Below are 19,162 nucleotides of genomic sequence, written 5' to 3'. Positions count from 1 at the left end.
AGCCCGCATCCTCCTCCGCCCCCGGCGGCTGCGGCGCTCTCTCGTCCCTGCGCCGGGGAGATCTCAGCCCCCCGTCCCCAGTGGTGCTGAGCCCAGGGGTCCCGTCGGTGTGCCGGTGATTATGCGTGGCTTGCCGCGGACGCTGTATCTCTCCTTCCGCTGATGTCCCCGCTGTTCCCCCGCCTAGGCTAGAGCAGGCTGAGCGCCAGCTCCTCTGGAAATCTTCAGCCATGTATTTCCTCAGCGGCTGGCCCAAGAGGCTCTTGTGTCCTCTGGAGTCCCTGGAGCGACCGCTTCACATCCAGACGGATCCCCAGAGAGCTTTCTTCGCCGTTTTGTTCCCGTCGCAGCTAAGCATCTGGTACTGCAGAGTGAGTATCCATCATTTTATAAGCTCTCGGACGCTGCTCTACCAGCTGAAAAGCCCCGTCGTCTGCTAATTTTTTTTCTTCCAGAAACGGTTGTAAAATTTGATGCTAACTTCACAGGATATTCACAGGTATTTGTGAAGCTGAGGGGTTATCCACGGTGTTTAGTGATAGCAGTATAGTCTTAAGGAAATATGCAACACCTATCTGCTTACAGTTAACACTGGTTTTTCCTAAAAAATTAAACTTCCAAGCAACTTTCTTTTTGAGACTGTACATTCTGCTTGTGCTTAATATAAAGAGTATTTGTAGCAGTGTAGGGTTTTTTGCATATATGTTTCATGTCTTTTGCCTTTGTATTTTCTGTGTTTTATATAAACGAACCTATGAATATAGAACATATGAAGCATTCTTTGTAAAACATGGAAGAAACGCTATCATTACCCCGAATGTTGTAGCATAGAAGTTCACTAAGGTTTCTTTTTATGGAAAGTTTGAAAGTTTTGTGGCTCTAAAAGAAGACTTGTCATGGCTTTTCCGTGGAAAGTGCTGGTTTAGCTAAATCTAGTTGGAAACTGTGTGAATAATTGACATTAAGCACCTTGCTTTTAATTCACATTGTATTAGTCTGATAGCAAAAATGCTATTTGTCAGTTTGATTTGATGCAGTCAATGAAAACTGTGATACTGACTTTAAATTTTGATGCTGGATCCTTTTAAATACTGCCTAGATTAGACCCTAAATCTGTCTATAAATATCTCTAGATCCAGGTGGTTTATAGAGTTCATCTCAGATTACCAGGGAAAACCAACAATCCAGTTTTAGAAAGATGATACTGAAAGATGTCAAATGACAGTCATAGCCTTAAAATCTTGTTTTAAGTTATGCAGCAATTTCATCACGTTATGTTTTATTGTGCTCAGTAAGGCTGTTCACTAGTTCCTGGCTGCTCATGCTGTTTTTTGAACCTAGACAGGTATCCAGCCAGCACATAATCAGCCCAGTAACTTTGCTCTGTGAGCATCATCATCTGCCCTCCGTTTTCTTCGGTTTGTGGCACAGAGTGTATATAAAGTGTACACTTCTTAGTTTTTGCCAGTTGTTGAACCTTTAGTTGTAGTCTGTCAGCACAGCAGAACTGATCTTTTTTGTGGAAAGACATAGAAAACAACGGGCTCATGAAATGCTTCACAAGATGTGCCCTGTTGTCTAGAATGTAGTTTACTTTATGGTCTGTTTTCAAGGACGAGGTTCATTAGCTTGCATGCTTAGACTTGTTTTGAAACGTTAAACATTGTAAGACTTGCTACAAACACCACTAGAAGAATTCACTTGGTGCAGAAGAGTTGACTAAACTTACAGGCCATTAATATTTTTTAAATAGGTTTTGATTCTGTTTGTAATGGGTGCTTTTGAGGAAGGTGCCGACAGGCACCAGGCCTGACCCGCTGACTGATCCTAAACTGAAAAATATGTTACAGTCTCATGGCCTCTGTGGAAAACTGCCTGTTATCAGAAACCTGGAAGAATAAATGTTTTGGTCAAGGTCATTTTAAAAGAGAATTTCTTGCATTATGTTTAGCTGGGGTCCTGAATGTGGTTTGTTGGTTTTTTTTCCCCCAGGCTTTTCTTTTTTTCAATTTAATTATTGCATTCTAGAAGATGTTTTCATTGGTCAGAAGTACAGTTTTTGGAACAAGGATAAACCTGCCAGGTTGCACTAACTTGATTTCTTGTCACAGAAAAGCCTTCTGGCTTGTATTCTTGTTTAGACTTGTTACTATCTCAGCTATGTATCAAAGGTTTCATTTAAGAATGAGGTGATGAGACTGGGAAAGTTCTGTTTTGAAATTTTCAGAAACAGCTCTTTGAAGTGCTTCCAGGTGTGTGAGTTTACATTCAGTATGTGTATTTTTAAGGTGGCATAGTCATGTTTAAAACTCCTTTTCACCTACTGTGGACTAAGAACTAGTGGAACTAAGGAAAGTTGATCCCAAAGTGTGGATTGTTTCCTGTTTTGGAATCATTGTAGGTATTAAGACTCAAAACAGGGTAACTGGTGTTGAAAAAAAACAGATGGAATTCTGCTAGTGTTTTTGAACCAAAAAGTTCTTGACTTTTTACATGTAAGGAGAGATTGGGTTGTAGACAGAGAAGACCACTCAGGTGAATGATTTTGATCATGAACCAGTATTGGTGAAAGGTTGTTGAGCACAGCCCCCAGATATGTTGACATTTATTTATGAATTATATGCCTGTGCTACTGTACTGGTATACACATTATCAAGCATACACAATGTAGTCTGTACACAAACTACATTTTGTATGCTTGATAATGTGTATACCAGTACAGTAGCACATGCATATAATTTTTAGTCTGTTTAGAAGGGAGCTACATTGGTCATCTAGTCCAACTGCCTGACCAATTCTGGGCGACCAGAAGTTAAATCGTGTTATTAAGAACATTATTCAAATGCTCTTATACACTAGTAGTCTCTGGGCATCAACCACGTCTCTTGGATGCCTCTTCCAGAGTTTGAAAAGGAAAAAGAAAGAATGGGGTAATACCAAAATGAACACATTTTAAAATTTTTACTTTATTTTATTTTTTAGTGGTATAAAAAAATCCTTTCTTGCTCCCCATTGGATTCTGTTAAATACACCCCATTGTGGAGACCTCTGCTCCAAACATTTTCCTTACATCAGAAGTTTTAGGTCTACTGTAGATAATACCTTGACACTTAAGGGCCAGCTTAACTATTTTCATTGATAGCATGGAAAAGCTTGTCAAACATTTTCATTCTGGTAGTTTAAGTAGTTGGATGCTTGAAATTAGAAACATCAGCAAGTTATAGAACCTTTCTGAAATGGTATAATGAGATAATTGCTGTTTGATAGATTGACTTGGGAACTGAAGATGAGGTTTCACAAGGCAGCTGTGCAGTCCTGTGTGTCATCATCTTTCCTGCTTGTGCCTCTATTTTAATGGAGCTTGTGATGGACTAGTGATGTTGTTTTACAGGGCTGTTAAGCCTTATGAACAAATAGAAACCTGTTTATTTAGTTGATGAAAGAATGAAAGGAACATTATAGTTGGCCCTTTGAAAGTGTTACTCCTTTGACAGTTGTGGCTTTAATTTTAAATTGGTTTAGTTACCTTTTGAATTCTGGAAATTCACCCATAGGGCTCTAGGTATTAAGAGACAAGATAATGTAGCTAAGGAAGAAGGTGTCATAGATGAGTGGAGTTCCCTGCCTAACTCTTGACAAGTGAGTTGTGTACAGCAAGAATAGTCTGCTGATGTAGTTGTACATATAAATATCGTTCAGCGTTTCCTTTCTTTAGTGTTAACAAACTTGTGACAATGACAGGAATAAGTACTGGCCTTCAATATTTAATGAAATCTCCTGTAGGTTGTTGGGACTATCTGCTATGATTCTCATCAGTCAAAGCCAGTTTTGTGAGCCCTTTCAAGCTAAGAGTAGTTTGTCCCATCTGCTCATTCAGAGGAGAATTCTTGATTACCTATATGCTTCTCCACTTATGATTTACATTTACTCTTGTTTTTCTTCCTTTTTTGGTTTCTTTTTTTCTAATGATCTGATACTGAGTCTGAGCACCTAAATGAACTATAATAGGCTTTTGAGAAAGCATGCATGTCAGAATCCTAAGTTGTCAAATAGTTGGTATTAATTTCAAGTGCTTTGTAAGTTGATGTTCAGACAGCTCTCACAGCTCTGTCAAATGTGCTCTTCAGTCTCTAGCTGTTGCCGTATTAGAGTTGAAGTCAATGTGTGCTTTAAATCTAAGCATACAATAGGCTAAAACAGAGCTTCTGTTGAGGAGGTGATCTCTGTAACCTGGAATTTTGCCACACTATAAAGGGAGTTACTTGTGACACAGTGCATGAAGTTCATAAGATATATTAATAAATGCATTAAAATTGTCTGCAGTTGTTTCTGTAGTGTTTTTTTACTTATGAGGGCTGTTAAAAAGAAATGTTTTTGCTATGCTTTCAAGTTTGTTTTCATCTCAGAACTGTAAGCAGAATAATTTACAGAATTATTGTGTGTGGCTTTTTCTTAATAGAATTGGATGCAGCCTCTGGAGGCTTTTCATTAGAATTTGACTGCAGAATGGGACAAAGATGTCTTGATATAAGTGGTTGTGTTGGCTGTGTATTGTGAACGATATGATACAGATAGCATCAGTGCAAGTTAAGATATCCTACCCCTTTACTGTGTTTTCTTCCTTAGTAGTTTAACCCCCAAAATGCTGATCTCTTATTTAGGCCCTTTAGACACTTGTCTGAGAAGGGGATTTCTTTTTATTTGTCAGCAACAGCAACAGTTGTGCTGTTGCTTCTATTAAAAAGATAAACTTGTTGTTACATAAGGAAAAAAATGTTGCATTGATGAATTTATCTGATGAAATCCAAAATTGTCATGTGGTTATTTAGTAGGATTTACAGGCTTTCAGTGTCTCCTGTGTTATAAAATAGATGACCCCTGAAAACGGTGTCATAATTACATGCATGATGGGAAAATGCATTTTCAGTTATGATTTTTCAGTGTCCAGTTAGTTGCATGTAAGAGAAAACCAAAGATGTATAGAATGCGCCTTTGCTTTTTGGCAGCATTTTTGGGAAGTAGGTTAACTGAAAACTTTCATTTGGGAGAGGTAGTGGTTGACAATTCTGCACTTTGTTTTTCTGAATTATTTCACAATAGCCATGGAACACACGATTGGAAGCTGTGTCTGCTCTGTTGGGTGGATCTTCTCTTGATTCTAAGCTTTCCAAATACTTTCAAAATTAAATTAAAGGAGTTATGATTTTATAATTAACATTGCTTTTAGAAATTCGTCACCTCCATTTGTCAGTTACCATTCTGTTACTGACAAAATGGCCTTTTGTGGTCTATAGAAATTTTTGTTTCTTATGTGCACATGTTTGCTTTTCTCCATATAACCTTTCTGTTTTATTAGTTTGTAATTTTACAAAGCTTCAGCATTTAAAGCAAAGCACAGACCATATAGTGACAAAATAAATTGCACAGTGTCACCAGACTTTCATTCTGTTCTGTGTTGTTGTTTTCTCCCAGCCTTATCTTTGTCACTTAGATCATAAGCTCTTCTGAACAGCATTTTTGATTTTTGTGTCATGCCTACAGCCTAATGAAGCGTTAAAGCATTTGCCATATAAAACTAAACAGGACAGGTGTTTGTCAAAGAAATGGCTTCTTTATCCTCGGTGGGACGGATTTTTGATATCTAGAGTAATACATAGTCAGGAGATGAGAATACTAGGTTTGAACAATTATTCACAGTCATGCAGGTTCTTGGATTGAAGTTACATTAAGAAACCCGAACTTATACATAAGACCATGTTGCATATGTGCTGTCAGGTCATGTGTTTGCTTTTCAGACTTAGTAGTTTTCTACTGTATTTGCCAACCTACTTGTAAAATCAACAATACACACAGTTTGTCATGAACCTGCAGTCAAACCAGAGAATCTGGTTTAAGGAAACTAAATTTTTTCATTATTTTATATTCTGTCAAATGATTGTATCTTTTTCCAGTTGGTTAATGTCAGTTTGATTTGCATTTTCATCAAATGTTGTAGAAAGCTTGTGTTAAGGTAAGTTAATTGGTAATTTCCCATATCTAAGCTTGCTGAGAGAATTTGCTGCAGGGTTTGTATACCTTAATAGATTTTTTAATAAAAAATATGTTATACATGGCTAAGTGTTCTGACATAGGTTATGTTGCTAATACTTGGTAAGTGAGCAAGTTGCTGTACTAGGTCAGGTAGAATTAAGTTAAACAGTAACAATTAGGGATTATTTCATCATGGGTTTGGCTGTGGTGTTTTATGTTGCAGTTTTTTTGATTGTTTGCATAGGTATTTTGTCCAGATGTTGATACAGATCTTGTATTTCATAGTGGAAAGTCCAGAGGGATTCTTAATGTACAACTGACAATGAAGCACCTGTGAGTTTTTAGGTAGTTTGAATTTAGGTGGCTTTGTGGATGGAGCTTTCTTGCTACCTTGCTGTTTTACTAAATAGTGCAATTAATTTCTGGTAATGTAAACCAGATTTGCTTTCATGTTATAATCTCACACCAGTAAAAAAGAGGCATGTTTAATTCTAGAAAAACCTTGTTGTGAAGCATAAAAACTTCTGAGTAACAACTGTGGAACATGTTCTTTTTCACAGCTGATTGATGGAAGAAGATAAAGTTTAGCTATGAGAACAAGTTCTTTTTCTTTTCAGTACTTTTAATTAGTGTACTGGAGAGTTTGTTTACACGTTAGTAATAGTAGTGCTATTGTTTTTAAGGTTGCATATCTTATTTTTCTTTTCACGATTTTCTTATCCTGTAAACATCCACTGCCACAGTTCCTTTTGTAAATGAGTGGCAGCTTCTGTTTTGCCTGACCTTACATTCCTTCTGAGAGACAAAAGTACCATAACAAAATGCTAGATTTTCTTTGCAGCAGATTAAAAAATGCTAGATATTCTTCTTATCTATTTTGGGGAGCTTTTTTTAATGTTAAATTGCAATTGTGACTTGCTTACTGACTTCTTTCTTCCTTAACAACTGAAGGTGTTTACTTCTTCCTCTAAATAAATTTTTTACTTCTTTTTAAACAAGTCTTTATTTTGCTATGTTTCTGGAATCCAGTTTTTCCCAAAGCTGTGGCTCTACCATTAATATTTCAGCAAGTGGATTTTAAGCATTTTAAAGAAGAAGGATTAATATATTGTTTTTTTTGTGACAGTGGGCATAATTTGTTAGTTGAGCTTAACTGCATAGCTTCATAATGTTAGTAGCTGCATGCAGAAGTGAGAAGAGTAAAAGACTTGGAATTGTAATGAAGCTTATATGGAGGTATGGGGTTTCTTAACAGAAAAAAAGGTAAAGATTTAGGAAAAATTCTAATTAATAGAATCTAAACCCCTACTATTTCTATACAGGGATGAATTAAATATATAAAACTAAAAAGAGGAGAGTATCTAACTAACTAGCCTTCCCCCCGACACTTTTGGTGGTTTTTGGTGGGTGGTTTTGTTTTGGTGTTTGGTTTTGATTTTTTGTTTGCTTTGGTTTTATTTGTTAAAATGAATGTTCAGTAGCTTGCTGTGCTTGAGTCAAGTAGTTAGGTGGACACATATTCCTGTTCACAGAAATATTCCTGTGCCAATATATGTTTTCAGTCACTTTAGATATAATAAATGACTTCAGATGTAAAATTACTGTTTCTCATGCATAAGAAGAGCAGGGTCTTGAGCTCTCCTTCTATCTTTGTTAATCCAGACCATTCACACATCTGTGGAAAGCTTTTAAACGGGGTTAGGGTTTTCTTCATGTCTGAATTCATGCTTTTGAGTTCTGGAGTATGTGGAAATTAATAGTATCAGTGCAATATTTCCTTATTTGACATCTCGCTAGGTAACATTTATGACCTATTTAATTCGAAGTGGGTCTGCTTTCTAATAAGAAGCTACTTAAACTACAGAAAGATAACAGTTTGAATGCAAGCAATAATTTTTAACTGCTTAAGTCCTCATCTGTGAGTCACAAAGCCTAAAAATAAATTTGTATAAATCTTGTAGCTGATGTGTACATAGAATGTTCTTCCATCTTCAAAGATGTAATAGCAGCTTTATGTGAATCGGTGTCACATGAATTCTACACTATAAATACTGTAATTATATTCTGTAAAAATAGTAATATAGAAAGAAAATTGTGTATTACTGAGTTTCTAATTTTGCCAGCAGCTAAAATGCTTCAGGCATGGAAGTGCTTAAAAATGATCTCCAGGTTTGCAGTAATGATGCAGATTACCAAGACACTGCTTTTTCTCAGTATATCTAAGGCAGTTAGGGTGGTTCTAAGCCAATCAGTGAAAGGCTGTGTGGTTCACTGAGAACAATCAACTAGAATCTGCTAGTAATAATAATTAGTTATCTATTTAATGTTAAATAATTTGATGCAAAATAAGCCATTCAAATTGAAAAAGCTGGTTCAAATAGTTCTTAGGGTAAAGATTAATGTGCTTGTTATACTTCATAAATGTTTGACTTTATTTTTGATAATTCAGTTCTGTGTGGGTGTGAAATTTAAAGAATAATGCCATTAGCTGCACACCGAGTCATGCTGTGAATTTACAAAGCTAAGACTGCCCATGTGACACTAATTCAGCTGAAAGGAAACTGAAAGAAGTGATTCCAAATAGGATGGAATTCTAACTAGGATTACTAAATTCTGGAGTGATGGACACTCACAAGATTTGTGGATAGAATTAATGTCTTATATTTATTGTACTGATTCTCCTGGTCCATCAAGTAAGCAAAGAACAGTATTAAACTTCTGTCACCTGTGGTTGTAGTGGGGAGCTTTGCCTAGTGGTATTGTGGTTAATTTCAGTTAAATGAGTGGTTACTCTGTACCCTCTTGGTTCCCTTTCAGTGTGCTTTTTTTGGTACAATGTTTGATGATCCAAATCTGAATGACAACTGAAATTGATAAAGTTAGGTATGAAGATGAGGGGTAACTTCTTTGACAAAACAAAAAGTATGTCCTGCTTAATTTAACTTTTGTGTCCTTTAAGTGTTGGAGGATAATGGAAGGAGAAATACCCATCTAAGCTGAAAACTATTATTCATTCAAGAACAAGAAAATAGAAACAGATGTCCAATATATTTAAGGAGAATTAACATTTCTAAGCACTAGAGCAAGGAAGGGCAACTTTGCATTAGGTTTTTGTGTTGCAGCTCTCCACTGCATTCATGAAAGGGAATGAAGGCTTAGTGCCCATGGTAGCTTTGTCTGGTCTTCCATCACCCCAAAGCTTTTCTCCCTTCCCAGAAGGAAAGGAGCTAATGGGGGCACCTCATTACTTGCAAAATCCTTCCAGCTAACTGTAGAGGTGGATTTTCAGCAGGTTCTGACAACCTGTTCTAGAAAACAAATTTCCTGATTATCATTCTCTTTAATACAACAGCCTGCTCATTTAGTAGAAACTAAGCAAATTGTCTGTACCAAATATTCTATAGAATATTTCATCCTAATTCATTTGACAGTCCTTGTCATTATAGGAGCCTGTTTGAGGTGTGTCTGTTCATCTTAAGCATCAGTTACCCTTTATCTAAATTGAAACTATTTCTGTATTCTGTAATGACTCCTTACTGTGCTGTAATTAAGTATTTTATTCAAACATCCTGGATTTGAAAGAGATTAGGGAATGACAGTGTGGCAACAGTTCTCCATGAAGTTTCTTTAAAGTTCATTTTTAACCTCCTTCAAGGGAAACATGTTGTAGGTGTTTAAGGAGACATAGTTCTTAACAGGTATAGCACAACATATAAAGCATTTCATTCCTACTAGATATGAGATATAATTATTTATATTTTTTCCCCCAGCCAAGTGTATTAATCGTAAGCTACAAGGAACTTTCAAAAGCAGCTTCTCAGTTTGGACCTTACAAACAAGCAGAATGGCGGCCTGACAGCACAATGATAGCTGTTTCGGTGAGTAGAATTTTTCCTTCTTACTCTGGTTAAACTATTGCAAACAAAAGTTTGTTTTACCAATTTCTGTGCTTATAGAACCTTGCAGACTGTAAATACATTTAATTGATACTTGTCTTGTGAAAATATATAATGATACCAAGGACTTTTTAGACAATAGAAGCTTTCTTTTGTTAAAATTCATTAATTTTTCCCTGTGAGAATGAACTGCAGTTCTTTGTCTTAAAACAGTGGTTAGATGTATAGGCAGGGGGTGATACAACATCTCATTACTTTAGTAATCTGGTAACAAATAATACGGTAATGTAAAGTTATGTGAATGAAAGAAATAGTTGTGGACTTAGGTAACATAATTATGTTTAACTTGATAAATAGAGTTTAAAGGTGAGTCTTAAGAGATGAAACTGTGGTCTTATTACTGGCTTTTGGTGGTTAAAAAATATTGCAAGTAACTGAGAACACAGAAACAAGGGCAGTGATAAGTGATATGTGAACTCTTCTGTTTGGAATCTTAGAGATGAGATCTTGTCTCACATGGAAATAAAGTCTTGTTTCATAGCTGGTGCTGTGTTCACAGTACTTTGGACTATTTCAGCAGCAGTATTTGAAGTCTGAGGTGCAAGGTGAACACAAGAAAGGTGGAAGTACAGTTTTATAAGAGTTGCAATATGGGATAATCCTCTTGATGTCTTTTGGTCAGGTCTTAACATTATGGCCAGATCTTAAATTAGATATTGTTATCTTAGTGGAAAACACTAGATGATTTATGGAGGAGTTATTCTCTCTAGCAATATCATGATAATCATAAATCAGCTAAGCTTCCCATGGTCTGGTTTTCTTTTGCATAATGCAAGTTAATGCAAGTAAATAATTAGTCTAAAGTATTAAAATGGCCTAGAAGTATCTGATGAAATCAATGAAGTTAAATATTTCTGTTAGTGCCAGATTATATTCTCAGTGAGTACTAATAATTATCAATAAAGTCAGAAAGATCTCTGTAATTTTTGTTGTGGATCAAAAAGAGTTCTTCAATTTTATATTGCACCAAACACATTTTAATTAAACCTTTAAGTAATAGTTCAGAGGAAATTTGAATTTTTATATTTAATTACTTTGCATATTGTGGGGTTTTTTTTTCTGAGATGTTGTGATCCATTTGCTCAAGAGACCTTGTGGTTCAGCTGACAGATTAGCTTTAGTTTTTGCCACTTCAGTACTGAACTTTAAAGTTTTTCTGCAACTAAATGTACAGTGCTCTTTTTGGCAGATAGTGTCAGAATGTAAATGCCCATAAAGTCTCATTTTGTAAGCTAAAGTTCTGTGAATTAAAATTCTAAATGATCATCATTTATAAAATAATGACTGTAATAAGATTTCTAATATTCTTTGTGTTTCATAGGATGGTATTTCATCCCTAGGTGTATGTATACAAATGATATAGTCAAGCATGCTAGTTATGGTGGTTTTAACATAAGCTGTTTTGCAGTATACTTTAAAAAAAAGATATAGTTTAATTTGGAACAGTTATTGAGTCCTACTGAAAGACCGCATTTACAGTATTGCTGGTTTTGTTGTAGTGAGACAGGGCAGAAAGTCAGTTTTTGGAGCTTTAATGAAGAAGGTGTTTCTGCAGATGTGTGATACTCTCAGCCCAAGAAGAATTCTGTCCAAGTGAATAGTTTTCTCTTTTTTCTTAACTAACACATTCAAATGAAGGAGCGATGACAAAGCAAGTTTTTAATGAAAAACCCAGTGATTTTGAACTGAGTTAGCATCACTTAATTACTGAAGTCCTGTGCAACACTTGAACATTTCAGTTTGAAAGCTGAGTTAGGTGATGTTTATCACCTATTACTACCTGTGCTCATGAGTACTTGGTTGTAGTAATTTTCTGTAGTAAGTCTTTGTTTTTAAGAAGGTGAAGATAAGGCTTAGTACGTACTTATTAATGAAGTGGTACATTCTTTTTTTTTTTTCCTTTTTTTTTAATGACATCATCATATGGAATGTAGTCTGAATTTTATGTTCACCATACCAGTGATACACCATGTGTTTTGTTTCTGACAGCCCAAATATTCAAAGTGTCTTTATGAAAACACATCACTTAACTGCATATGCTTTGAGGTAAATATTATTTGTACTGCAGGCAGACTTTGGGCCAGTATATCAAGCTTTATAACGTACCTCAAGTAACTGTAAAGGTATGCAGTTAAACAAGCTTAAGCAATTTTCAGTGTCACCATCCCCTACAAATTCTAACTTCTTTTTCCACTAGTATCTTCTGTTGTTAAACTGTTGGCACATTTCCTAGACAGATCTTATTTTTACCCCTTATATTTTGTGGTTTCTTTTTTCATATTGCTGCCTTTGTGATTTTTCCAGTGTTACTGGGAAATACTTTTTCTTGTTTAGATTAGTACATACATCCAGGTAGCTAATTCTAGTAGTAAATCAAACTTAGGAATTGGGTCAAGATGCTTCATTATGGAGAAATGTAGAAGGCATTTTGGTCCTTCCCACGTTACAGGCAGTCCTTCAATACAGGCTGCTCTTCAGCGTGCATTCCCATAGCTAAGGCAGAGCTTTATTAAACATGGTAGCAAGAAACCATGTTATGAAATCCCTGGCAAGATTCTCAGTGTTTGTACTTCTGACTGTCAAAGATTAGAATGATCAGGGAATGGATGACAGTGATGGTTACTTAGTAAGTTTCACTCAAATGTTTTTAAAGCAATGAAACCTCTGTAAATTAATATGATCAATTTGCCAGAAGTCTGTGCTTGAATGCTTCTACACTTCATCCCCCTCTTCATGGAATTTGAGGCTCTATTTAGAAATGAACCTGTAACAATAGCAACTTTGTGCTTTGAATAGTGTTCAGTAAGGCCCTTTGTACCTTATTATCAGTATAAAGATACTTCACAGTATTGTTTTACTCTTCTTTCCAGGATAAGGTAACTTAGGGGTTAAATATTTAATGATGTAATGGAATGAACCTGTAAAGATGTTAGAAATGAAGACGGTTCTTTACCACATAATACCTGAACATGATATTACAGCACACAGAAAGGCTTCCATTTATTGTCACCCTGTCTCAAGCTCACCATTATTATTCAGATTTTATTCTTGCTTGAAAAAGATACTCGCTTTGAATGAGAATAACAGTGTTTCTTGGAATTCAAAGCCAAAGCACAAATTTTCTAAAGCGAAATGTTTGACTGAAATGTGAATATCATCTATGAAATGATACACTAAGCTAACAAGAGTGTTGCTTTATTCAAAGAAAAGGAAACCAATCTTGCAAAGAAATGTGAAACCGTTCATTTCAGTGCTTTTTGTCTCCAGTGCTTTGGATACATGCCCAGCCCATATTAAAATAATTGGATGGAAATGCTATTTAACCAAAATGCATTTACCAATTTGCCCAGAAAATAAATTCATGCTGTAAACAAATGACACTGCTTTGAACACATAACATTATTGGTCATCTACTTGTTTCAAGCTTATGCAAGCAGCTTCTAGGTATGACTGGAACATCAGGTAACTAAATGATTTGTATTTGTTCCCTGTATATAGTATGAAGTCATTCTTCCAGAATGACAGAACATGGCTTGGGATTGAATTTTTACAGGTTTTGTGGTAGCTAAAGATAAGTGATGTGAGGATTTTTGGTAATTACCTGGATGACCAACACTGAGAGGCAGTACTGAACTCTTTGCATTCAGTAGTGTCCGTTTGTGTTCAAACACTTGGAGAGTTTATTCAGGTACTTCCCACCTTCTACTTTGTTTTCTACATAATTCATGTAGTTGATAGGAATTATTTAGAAATATTCAGATATTTCTACATATCTGAAATAGTTGTCAGGTTTTATAGGTTTGTATGAGTTGGAGGAAAATTTCTGATGGACTGGTGCATAAACAGGATTGTTTTTCCATTTTTCAATTCACTTGACTTTAAGGGTGGGTATGGATTTTATCTGGAATTACTATAAACACACAGTATTTTAAATGTCTGAATTAATGTATATTTGAGTTCAATATATGAGACATACATAGAAATCACATAAGATTAGCAGATTTTACTGATGCTGAGACTAGATATTTATCTTACCAGTATTTCTCTTTCAGACTGCAAATGGATACATCTTATTTTTTGAAATCCCATCAGCAAGAGACAAGTATCTTTATGAGCCAATATATCCTAAGTAAGTATTTTAAACTTTGGATCCTCACAGTGTGAAAAAATATGACTAGACAACTTCTAAGCAGTTTTTATGACAAAAGATACTTCATTACAGAGTATGTTTTAACATTGATGAGTATATGAACCATCATTCCTATGAGTTAGAGTTAGTGTAGGGTAGAGTCAGTTAGAGTCAGTTCAAGTAGATTGCTGTGTGCTGGTGTGATTCCTTAGGTCCTTCTTACAAGCTCTCAAAAGCTTAATAGCAGGTAAAGTCTAATTTTATAATTTGAGGTAGTCTGTTGTGTTCATGATCTGCAACAAGATTTAATGATGCCTTTTGAATAACTCAGTTGAAAAAATCACGTCTTAGGAACTGTTAAGGTACAATTCAAAAATAGATCCTGTCCCTGATGTTTTCATAACTTAGAGGGTCTTTTTAAAAGAAATGGGGAATAACATCCCAGTATTTTTGAAAGCAAATAGATACTTTTTAGTAAGAATGGTTATGTTGTCGGCTTCATCTTATTTTCCATATTGTGAATGACAGAATACATCTTACACATTTAAATTGCGACTGTATTTTGGGTGTGTTTGTGGTTGATTTTGGATTAGTTGATTTTGGATTTTACGAAATTGGGAAATGCCCAGGACAAACTAAAACTTCAAGGAGTTTATGTGTACGTGTCTGTGTGTTTAGATAGACAGAATCTGTAGTCATGGGTTGGATTGAATTTGTCCATGCACATAATAGCACACTCTCGATTTCTAATTGGCTAGAAACTTTTTCTCTTTTTTTAATATATCTCTCTATATATCTTCATCATTATGATAGTACTAGTCAGTTTATTTTTTTTTCACATTCATAAAAAGAGTTAAAGTTGAATCATGGATCTCTCCACATGGTCATCTCTGAGGAGTATTGGATTACCTAAGATGTCATGTAAGAGGAAGATATTTTGAGTTCTTTTTCTTTTCAGTGTAACTGTTAAACCATGAACATTAAAAGAAAATAAAGGGAGTTTTCAAAAATATTTAAATTCAAAATCTGTCTTCTTTCACAAATATGTGTAGGAAGAAATTACTTAGCAGGTAGTAAATGATTTAAAACTGAATTTTCCTTTATTGACTAGAAAATTTTTTGTCTGTTATGGCTATAATCCATCTTTTGACCTGTGAAATAGCCCTCAAAGCTCTGGAATTAACTGGAATTTATTGTTGCAATTTACTTTTCTTTTTTCTAGAAACTTAAGACTAATGTAGACAAGTTATATTACTTTACTTGCCTCATTGGAGAACTGAATAGCAGTTTTCAAGCTGACTCTTCACATGTGGCTTACTGTCATCAGGGGAAGAGGCAGACAGCCTGCTGCTGCAACTTGTCCAAATAAATAAAGGGATAGTAGATCCTTGTCTGTACATTACATAATGCAGAAAACTAAGCAGTAGTTTATTGCGAGTTTTTCTTGTTCTTTTTGAAAAGTTTGGGGGGTGTTTTAATTGGCAAAATCTGAAAACTTATGGAAATATATATAAAACACAAAATAAAAGTTGAAAAAGAAGCTTTGTCAAGTTTGCTTAGAATATCACTTGTACGAAGGCTTGAAAATACCTATTAAGCCATCAGTGACTAACCAGTCTAACTTTGTAAACTTATATAAAACTTTTATAAAAGTTTAGTAATTGATATGAATTGTTGACCTGAAAATGCATGTTTTAGTTGTTAGTTGTGTGTTGAACAATCAGGGTTTTAAAATACATTTGTATAGCCCAAAAAGGACTATAATGCAAATTCCGTAGAGTAGGACAAGGTGTTTGTGTGTTTATAATAGGTTCCTCACAGTCTCCTAAGACTATTGTGTGTGCTTACCTTTAAGAAGATGAATGATCTCACTGAATTCACTGGGATGACTAGCTTGTCTATACTTAGCCCTCAATTTTGAAAACCTAAATAAAATTACTACTGTTCTGATTACATTAGATCAAAAGAAACACAAGTATTTGTGGATGAATTGTGTCTCCTGTGATTAATGTCAAATGATTCTTTAAGTTATTAAAATGGAATGAACTTCTTTTGCAGGTGCAGATACAGTGTGCTGCCCGTAGGCAGTCTCACTAATTTACATTGTAGAGCAAATACTTGGCAGAGGTTAATCAAACAAAAACCCTCCAATCTAAAATGAACAAACTGACAAATGAGACCAAAAGCTAGAATTGAAACTTTTATCTTTCTTTTGGCATATATTCATTTTCCAAAGGCATTATTTCATTGAAATGGTCGGATTTCACTTCTGCTGGGCTGAACAATACCAAATTAGTTTTCTTCACTCTGAAGCCATTACAGATCAGTGAAAGGCCTTGTATGTGACTTGCCTCATGCTTGAAAGGGGACATCTTACTGTTTTCTCCCCCTGTAACAGTGTGTTCTTGGCTCCTTCCTCTGTGTTGGCAGCAGTGATTATGCAGCTGTGCCTTAAGTGAAGTCGGGTTGTTGACCTGATGGGGAAACTAAACCTACCTATCTCCCTTTTTTAACTCTCCCTGTCCCCTGTCCTGGATTCTAGTAGCTTATTTTGCAAGTTGGCATTTAATAAAAGGCTGGCATTAGAAAATGGTGACTTTGAAGTAGTACTGAGTAGCTACACTGGAAGTTGAAAAGCATGAAGTGACTGTTCAGTGATACTTGTATAAATCTTATGGTTCATGGTAAAGCATTTGCTTGGAACAGTTTTGCAGTCATGGTGATATTAATTAGGACTCTTCCAGCTCTGTCTTTTGTGGTTATTTACCTATGCTGGGCAAAGTGCGAGTGAGGGCGATGACTTTTGGAAAAAGTATGAGGAAATCCTTGCATTAGTGAAGTGACATCTGGTGGAAACTAGTTAGTAAAAACTGAGATGAATGTACAGTCATGTTTTACTTTATTATTACTAATTGTTGATGTTTATTAAGTGCCCATATCTACTAACTTTTTGTAAGTAGAATGAAGCCTGTTCTTTAGTAGCCTTTCTTTAAATAATAGTGGCCAGTTCTGGCAGAAATACAAAACTTCAATGTCATGACTACAATGAGAAAGGGAAACCCTCTTAATACAACTTCTTCTTGAACAGATTTCTTAAGTTGTGCATATCAATATAACAAGATGGTCATGTGCTGGGAATACACACCAGTAAAATCCTCAGCTGCTCCACAGTACTGGTCTAGTGCAAAATTTCCTAGTTTATTCAGTATCCTGAAATTGAAATTGCAGCTAGGTTTGTTAACATGCAGGTGAAAATACTGAGAATGGTTGTGTTTAGATCCTTTTGTCAGCTTAGCTCTCGTTTAAACAAACTGTGCATAATTTACCATAAATGAAAGAAAAAGTGGGTAGTCAGAAAAGCAGGTACTAGGTATATGGTAGATAATTTCTTGACTTCAGTAATTTTTTGCAGTCTTCAAGATTGGATTGGGACACTGAAGTAAAGTAACTTCATGTGGTATTGGTATATTTTAAATAACTGCTTTAAAATTTGCTTGATAATGGTTTAGCTTTGATTTGAAGAAAAGGATCAAATGACTTGCTGAAAGTCAAAATTGCACGTCAGTTGTCCGGGGGAGGGATGTTTGTGGAGAAAATGTTCCTCCAATTGATAGTTACTTTTATACAGAATTGTTAGCCTTTGAGCAACACCGACCAGAAGAGCTTGCCTGTATCTGGTGTTTTAACAGCTATTCTAGCATGCAGCTGTTGTGAAAACTGTAATTGCACTTATGAAAGTTTTTTATTGGTCCAGCTCAAACAAAATGCTTCAATGTGGAAAGTGAAACAAAACTGTATGAGAAGCGACAGAAATACTTGGGCTGTTTGTAGCTTAGTATGCATTCTAGCATATCTAATCGCAGCATGATTTTTTTTCAGGGCCAAGTCTCTCTTTTTTTCTCAATCTAATCAGCACACATTTAGTAAGAGAGCTAAAGTGTGAATTGAGGCTAAGATGCCATCCTGTTTGAATGCCAGAGTCTTTGCTTTTCCTTATCTTTCAGTATTATGAAATAGAGAGATTTTGGAAAGTAAGGTTGAGTGATCTTCTCTTGCACCCTGCTATTGTTTGTATTAAACCAGATGGAATCAGAGCCTAGGAAAATTGATTTCCTGTTTAAAAATGCACATTTCACATGATTGTCTCCTTTTCATATAATCCAGTTGTAATGGTCTTTATATTCTGAAATCCAGTGTTTTAATGGAAGTACTAAAATCCAAAATTAAAATTTGTTGCTGGAGCCCACAAATCTGTTGAAGTTTGTTGTATTAGTAACTGAGGACATAGCTCTTACAAAATTTAGAACATGTTAAATACTGAAAGAAAGTTTAGTGGGAAATGCTTCTTAAACACTATTTTATACCTTTAGAGATTTAATCTATATGAAATCTACTCATGTAGGTATGGTAAGAGTTAGGCAACTAACTTGTTCAGTATTATGCATATTATATGTAAAAACCTGTTACTAGACTTCTATGATGAAACAAATGCTCATGCTGTAAGTGCAACATATGAATATTTATATATAAAAAAGGAAACTTTTCATTTTTCTTGCTGGAATCTATTGGGGGTTTTTTTTGTCATATTGTGATATTTTAGGAATGTAGTTTTTCTGTCAAAGAAAATTTTTCTGGCACTGTTGATATTTGGCTAGGAATTGCCAGTCTGTTCTTGGAGTGAACTGTCATTCATGCTTAATGAAAACTTACAGTATCCTGCTTAATTTGTGAGACTAAAAACAGGGGGAAGAAAGCAGTAATTGTATGGTGTTTAGTTTATTAAAATTGTGCCAGAGTACCCTGCAGTTTTATTCCAGGTCTTGGATGCTTTGCCCCAGTTCAGAGCAGATTTGGAAGAGAATCAGTATTGGCCATTAGCCCACATTCTGGGATATTTTCCTACAGTGAGCACAAGTACAAAGTCCTGCTTCAATTAGTTCGGTCTGGTTTTACCACCCAATTCCTAAAGTAACTACAAGACAAAACATGAAAAATAATGTATGTAAGGTAAGATTGTAGCATTTTAAAATAAAATTTATCTCTGCCT

The 19,162-nt window shown here is 35.3% G+C and overlaps 1 protein-coding gene across 1 annotated transcript in view; it reads left to right on the top strand.

The window, feature by feature from the left end:
• The first annotated feature begins 230 nt into the window (after nt 1-230).
• Nucleotides 231-19,162, top strand: part of RIC1 (RIC1 homolog, RAB6A GEF complex partner 1) — a 46,334-nt gene continuing 27,402 nt past the window's right edge. Inside the window, exons 1-3 of the mRNA XM_066569468.1 lie at nt 231-371; nt 9,801-9,908; nt 14,039-14,115. Of these exons, the coding sequence (XP_066425565.1) occupies nt 231-371; nt 9,801-9,908; nt 14,039-14,115 (326 nt within the window). The remainder of the gene's footprint in view (nt 372-9,800; nt 9,909-14,038; nt 14,116-19,162) is intronic.

This window comes from Molothrus aeneus, chromosome Z (genome assembly GCF_037042795.1).
Source record: "Molothrus aeneus isolate 106 chromosome Z, BPBGC_Maene_1.0, whole genome shotgun sequence".
Classification (NCBI taxonomy): Eukaryota; Metazoa; Chordata; class Aves; order Passeriformes; family Icteridae; genus Molothrus; species Molothrus aeneus.
The sequence above is the reverse complement of the archived record's forward strand: the minus strand, read 5'-3'. Positions and strand labels throughout refer to the sequence as shown.